General features: G+C 33.1%; 1 protein-coding gene across 1 annotated transcript; it reads left to right on the top strand.

The window, feature by feature from the left end:
- Nucleotides 1-1,126: 1,126 nt before the first annotated feature.
- On the top strand, nt 1,127-2,074 carry LOC141519656 (olfactory receptor 4C15-like). The gene has a single exon (XM_074231833.1). It carries the CDS (start codon nt 1,127-1,129, stop codon nt 2,072-2,074), a length of 948 nt encoding a protein of 315 aa, XP_074087934.1.
- The last annotated feature ends 5,445 nt before the right edge of the window (nt 2,075-7,519 follow it).

Genomic DNA, 7,519 nt, shown 5'->3' with positions numbered 1-7,519 from the left:
TTTGTTTGTTTGTGTTTGTTTTATATATAAATAAAAACACTTCCATCTTTGGATCTACACTTATTTTGAACAGCTTATTTATCCTATATTTTAATTTGCAATTATAATATTCTATAAAGGTAAGAATAGCTTTATGCTCTGGAATAACTGAGTATTTTTTGTTAGCAAGACCTTTATTTTGTATTATTCTTTGCAAAGAATGTATTTAATTAAGTAATCTAAGAATCATAGAATTTAAGTGCACAAAGGGATCTCAGATGGCTCTTGTTATAATCCATAGAGGAAGATGAATCCTGTTTACATTAGTCCCTAAGGAGATCACTTTTCTTTCTTTTCAGCTCTCTAAGATCAGCACAACTCTATCAGACTATCACACTATCAGGTTTTCACATTTCCGACCTAAGTTCCAACCTGAGTCTAAGTAAAAGAAAAAATAAATGAATCTTTCTTATACATAAAAATACTCCAGATACCAAAAATCATAAAGGACTCTATTTTTGTGTGCTCCTATGAAAACATTCGCAGATCCTTCAATTTTTCCTCCTAGTGACTGAATTTGAGATTTTAGTGACCCTCATGAATTCATTCTCCTGTTTCCAATGGACTCTCTGAAATGTAATTATCAGAAGTAATCAGAATTCTATATATTTTGTCTATATATTTTATATATCATTCTATAATGTTATATTTCAAGTAGACTTATAATATATATAACAATACGCATAAAGATAAATATACATATATTTGCACATCACCATTTCCACGTTCTCTTAAAACCTCTTATGTAGATAAGCTTCTCTGCTTGTGGTGAATCTAGATCCTACTTTACTGTCCATCCAACTAAAAATGTGAAACTAGTGCTTTGAATATATGTGATATCTGAAAGAGTTTGCTAGACATTTGAATAATTCCTATTCCTCTGGTAATAACTAACAATATTCACCTTGTACAATTGCTCATGTATGGCACCAAAACCAAAGGAACATTGAGAATGATCTTGTAGCATAATAGATTTTAATGTCAGTTTATTTTCTTAGTATTATAATCTACACTGAAAAGATCCCATTTAATGTCTTGTTTTCAGATCCTTCATATTCAATAAGACACAGACCTCCATGTCAAAATCATGAAAAATCAAAGCCATGTGACTGAGTTCATTCTCCTGGGACTGACACAAAATCAAAGTATTCAGAAAGTCATATTCATCATGTCTTTATTGTTTTACCTAGTAACTCTTGGGGGAAACCTGTTTATTGTATTGACCATCACTAGCACCCCCTCACTCTTTGCTTCCCCTATGTACTTCTTCTTGACATTTCTTTCTTTCTTAGATGCATGTTTCTCATCAGCCATTGTTCCCAAAATCATAGTAGACTCTTTGTCTAAGAAGAAAACCATCTCCTTTGAGGGATGCATGATTCAGGTCTTTGCAGGACATTTTTTTGGTTGTGTTGAAGTGATTGTCCTCACAGCCATGGCATATGACCGCTATGTAGCCATCTGCAAACCTCTGCATTATGTAAACATCATGAGCAAGCAAGTATGCTTATTATTTCTAGGAGTGGCCTGGGTAGGGGGATTCTTGCACGCTATCATCCAAATGGCTTTTGTTTTACCATTACCATTCTGTGGCCCCAATGTAATCAATCACTTTGTCTGTGACTTTTATCCTCTACTGGAACTGGCCTGTACTGATACACATAACATTCGATTTATGGTCTTAGCCAATAGTGGCTTCATTTGTATTTTAATTTTCTCCCTCTTACTTGTGTCTTATGGGGTGATCCTATATAACCTGAGGACATACAGCAGAGAAGGAAGACGCAAAGCCCTCTCCACTTGTAGTTCCCATATCACAGTTGTGTTTCTGGTATTTGTTCCATGCATATTTGAGTATGCAAGGCCTCCCACCACTTTCTCCTTTGATAAGATGGTAGAAATAATTTACACTGTTCTGACACCTTTTTTGAACCCTTTCATTTATACTTTTAGAAATACAGAAGTAAAAAATGCCATGAGGCAGTTTTGTAATAGTAAAATATTTTTATTTAAAAAAATAAATGCTTTGAAATAAAATTCTTACTTTTCAATAAGCATAAATGATGATGATTGTTATTACATTAAAAAGTTTCCTACCACATTCTTGATGAAGACAGCCATATAACTATACAAATAATATAGTGGTATGAAATATATATATATATATATATATATATATAGTATATATATATATAAATTCTTTATACATACATGTATCTATCTATATAGAAAGTTGATAATAGATATATTATATATATATATATATATATATATATATATATATATATATATATATATATCTGGAAATAGCTCTGTGGAAATGAGTAAGGGTGGTTAAAGTATATGGAATCATGTCATTGAAGACCTCTATATCCAAGTATTATTGCATACCTGTAAATATATGTATATATGCATACATGTATATGCATAATATACATATATTTACACACATATGTGTACATATATATGTATAGATAGATAGATAGATAGATAGATAGATAGATAGATAGATAGATAGATATCAAGTCCATTCCTACCTTTCTAGTCTTCTGACAGCTTACTTGCCTTTTTCTCTCTTTGGCCAAGTCACACTGGTTGGAATGTTCCATCTCCTGATTTCAGACATTTTTTTCCTGACTGTAGCCATACTGTGAGTGTTCTCCTCCTCATTTATACCTATTGCTTTTTTCTTTGCTTCCTTTAAGTCCCAGATCAAATCCCAACTGCTACATAAAACTTTTCCTAACTTTCTCAATCATAGGTCTTTTCCTCTTTTTCATAGGTTTTTTTTTTTCCATGAAACTTTTTTGTGCATTTTTCTTTGCCTGTTTTTCCCTCAATAGATTGTTAGATCTTAAGGACAGTTGTGTTTCAGTTTTTCCACAATTTTGTGACCCTGTGTTGGTTTTTCTTTGGAAAAATACTTGTGTTTTACCATTTTCTGCTTCAGCTCATTTTATCGATGAGACACTGAGGCTAAAGGAGTTAAGTTTCTTGCCTCAGATCACACAGATATTGATTATCTGAGGTCAGATTCAAACTCATTGTAGTTGAGTCTGACTCCAGGCATGGTCACCCATCTACTGTACCACCTAGCTACCCCTTCTTTCTCTACTAAGGCTGTTTTTGCTTCTTATTATATCCCCTTCACTTAACAGAATATCAGAAAGATTACCACATTTTTATATATTTTGAACTGAAAGTATTTAGAAATTAATGTTATAAAGGAAACAATTGTCTTTTATGTTCTACAGAAATTTTGGAGAGACAATCAAATTATGTTGAGTAAGTTCTCACTTCGAAGGAGAAGAGAAAAATATTTATCCAATAAAAACACTGATTACTTCAAATTTCATCCAAGGGCTGCCTTAAAAACAGAGCAGTTTCACTTATCAGGGACTTTGTCTTTTGTTGGGGAAAAAATAGTGATTTGTTTGTATAGACAGTTTTCTTCTCTTGGAGACTCAGCAGTCATTCCTCTAATTCCTGAACTTCATAAGAATACAACCATCTCAGTAATTGACTTGACACTCGTTTTGCCTTAATACTCATTACAGAAGTACCACTTTTGAACAATTGACTTGAAACCTCAGATTAATGTTACAACACAAGAGGAACTCATCTCTTTTCCTTACGATTTATTTTTAGGTTTTTGCAAAGAAAAATGGGGTTAAGTGGCTTGCCCAAGGGCATACAGCCAGGTAATTAAGTGTCTGAGGCTGGATTTGAACTCAGGTACTCCTGACTCCAGGACCGCTGCTCTATCCACTGCACCACCTAGCTCCCCCCCCCCATATGAAATTTTGAAAATATGAAAGTGTGTGCATTCCATTTCACATCTAGACAATGGAAATAACTCCTGGAAGAGACTATCCTTAAATAATTTATAAGAAGGGATCTTTTAAGAATTATCTTGAATTTATCTTTATTACTTGACATAATGTGCTCTTAATTTTAAAAAACTCCTTTGACAAGCAGGTAGAAATTGGGGAGATGAAAATGAGTTTTGTGTGGTATGTTATACATGATCAATACCATTTAAGTTTTCAATGTCATGATTTTCTTCCTTATTAACATATATCAAAATTCTCATCTTATAACCTGACTGTGCTCTCAAAGTTTATGTCATTTAGTTTTGATTGTGGAGAATCTTTCCTTGATCTTCAGTTATAGCATGTAAAGTATCATTTAGTGTTTAATGTTTAATGGAAATTTCTTCAGAATCAATTAAATTTAAACATTAGGGAAATTAGTGTTTTACCAAATATTGAGACAGTATAAGATGTGAAATTTTATAATTGATAGAATATAGCAAATTTGTTCAACTTGCTCTCCACATGACTATTTTCTTAGATTTTGAAAAATCCTTGGGGATGCATCATTGAAAGAGAAAAGAGAGAATTTGTGAAACTCCAGCAAATGTTTGTTGACTATGTCCCCATGTTTTCTTTCCTTGTCAGCTATTCTTGTACATTGACTCCTGAATCATCTGGTAGAGGGAAAGGAATAATAGCAGCAAGGATATTACTTTTGAAATGATAAATCTTCCTTCCCCTTGAGAATTTTCTTCTCTCTCCTCTCAATTGTCCCTTGGTTTTTTCCCCAGATAATCTTACTGATTATTTCTTGACATTACACAGAATATCCATGTATGCTTAAATATGAATCCCTTTACCTTGCATTTTTTGTGTTTATTTTTGTGTTTTTTTGCAAGGCAAATGGGGTTAAGTGGCTTGCCCAAGGCCATGCAACTAGGTAACATTTTTATGTGTTTTGAAATGAAATTATTTAAAAATTAATATTTCTGACTCCATGTTGTATACTCTACTTACTACATTAAGATATCTTGTAGATGAGTAATGAGATAAAAGGTGAATTGGAATATTGCAGCCCAAATATGGAGCATCCCAATTGACCTGGTAAGTCTATTAGAGTCTACATAGTTATTGGTGGCAATTAGTGTTACCTTTTAATTTGTTTAAGGAAATTTTGACTAGAAGCTTTATAATTTTTTTGAAATTATAGAACAATTCAGGTTCTGCACTCAATTCAGTCCAATTTTGATTTCTTGGATTTAAAAAATAATCTCTGAATTTTAAATGAATAGAAAATTGCTAATTTCTGTCTCTATTAGGAAAAAAAAAAACTATCCTTCATCTTTAGAAGTATTTTGCTTAGAGTAAACAAGTACCTCAATTTTTTTTTTCCCAAAAGGGCAACGTATTCTGATCACTGATTAGGAGTATTATTTTCAGGTCAAATATCATTCTCTGATTTAATTATTGAATGTTGTAAATCGATACATAGATCAGAAGTCTATGCCTATTTAGTAATTAACCTCTCTAACCATATATAATTCAATTGGTCAACTTTGTATTTATTTATTTGCTCATTTATTTATGTATTAATTTACTTATTTGGTTTTCATACTCCATGCAATGACTGCTTTCAGTAATCATTTTTATTAGGTTTTGCATTTTTCTCTGCCGTCCTTACTTCTCTCCCTGATTGAGAGAAATATCTTATGAGATGTACATGTAAAATTATTTTAATCATTTTTTCATATAATCATGTTAAAAAAGAATCAGAACAAAAAATAGGAGGCAAAAATATAAAACATAAATCACATTTTAAAATTTAAAAATAGTAACCTTTGGTCTATAGTCAGACTCCATAGTTCCTTCTCTGGATATGAATGTTACTTTCTATCACAAGTTAGAATTGTCTTTGAATATTGTTCTGCTGAGATGTACAATTGGACCATACCTGATCATCATACAATGTGGCTGTTAATGTGCCCAATGTTATTCTGGTTCTGCTCACTTCACTCAGCATCAGTTCATGCAAGTCCTCTTATTGTCCCTGGGCTGACCATTTTGAATGCAGCTTCCAGGTGACTCCCTGCTTGGTGATTCTCTTGACCTGTTCTTGGACCCCTGGGGCTGGTCTGCATTGAATCCTGCACTGAACTGGGCTCCATGCCCACTCTGGTGCTGCAGAGTTTTCCCATTGACCTTCCCTAAATAAACCTGAAAATCCCTGGATTGTGAGGTCTGGAAACTACACTAGCTCCATGGATACGAGTTTCCCAGGTTGTTCCAGGCTGATGAGCGGGTTCACTTCAGTATGACCTGGGCTGCACTGCAGTCCCTTTTAATCCAATGTAACAGATCCTTCCTGTGGATTCTCCAAGTTGTCTTGGGCTGAAAAATTGTTTCACTCAGTCTTTATTGTGGGTTCTGCTACTCTAGAATTTGGCTAGATTCACTATTTAAAGGTATTTGGAGTGGTCTGGGAGAGAGCTTGTGAAATTTCCTGCCTTTTCTTCTCCATCTTGGCTCTACTCCAGTACTATAGTTCTATAAAGAAACATGAGTGATTGGACTTTAGAAAAGCATGGAAAGACTTGGATGAGCTGATGCTGACTGAATTGAACAAAACTAGGAGAACAGTTTTCACATTAACATTAACATGGTGAGATGAATTAACTATAATAAAATCAGCTCCTCTTAGCTGCTTAGTGATCAAAGACAATTCAGAGAAACCTGTTATGGAAAATGATATCCAAATCCAGAAAACCAAATTATGGATTCTGAATGTAGTACAATGCCTACTATATTGACATTTTAAATATTCTTTTATGTTTTTCTTTCTCTTGTTTTTTCTCCCTTTGTTCTAATTCCTCTTTCACAACATGACTAAAATAGAAATATGTTAAACTTGGCCAGACTTTTCATTGCCATGGGGAAGGTATGTGAGGAAGAGTGACAGAAAAATGCGGAACTCATAAACTTGAAAATGGATGAATGTTGAAAATTACTTTTGCATGTAATTGAAAAAAAGACAATGGAATTATTGTCAAGTTTATTAAAACTATTTTTCAAATGAAATTGACTTTTTATTTTCCTTTTCTTTTTTCTTTTTTTTTGTTTGTCAACATTCATCCATACACCTATACATAATTTTAAGTTGCATAATTTCTTCCACCCTCCTTTCCCTTCCCCTCCCCTCAATGTGAACAGTCAGGGGAATATTGTACATAGAAATTTGTGTTAAATATATTTAAAAAATAGTCATTTTTGTGTATGAGGATTTAGGATGAAGGGGAAGAAATATATAAGATACTTTTTTAAAGAAAATGAATATAGTGTTCATTAGATTCTGAGGGGTTTTTTGTTTTGTTTTTCTTCCTATGGATGGGGATAACATTGTACAAAGCTAGTCTAATAAGGTTGTCCCAGTTCTCTGAACTGCTGAGAGGAGCTGCATCCATCATGGTTGATCAACTCACCATATTGTGGTTAATGTGTAAATGTTCTCTTGTTCTGCTCCCTTCATCAGCATCAGATCTTGTAATTCATTTAATTGTTTTCTAGAGTCCAACCATCAATGGCTTCTTATAGAACAATAGTATTCCATAGTATTCACCATGAAGTGTTCAACCATTCCTCAAATGATGAGCAACCCCTCAATTTCCAAT

Source organism: Macrotis lagotis, chromosome 3, assembly GCF_037893015.1.
Source record: "Macrotis lagotis isolate mMagLag1 chromosome 3, bilby.v1.9.chrom.fasta, whole genome shotgun sequence".
Taxonomy (NCBI): domain Eukaryota; kingdom Metazoa; phylum Chordata; class Mammalia; order Peramelemorphia; family Peramelidae; genus Macrotis; species Macrotis lagotis.
This window is presented reverse-complemented; position numbering and strand designations above follow the sequence as displayed.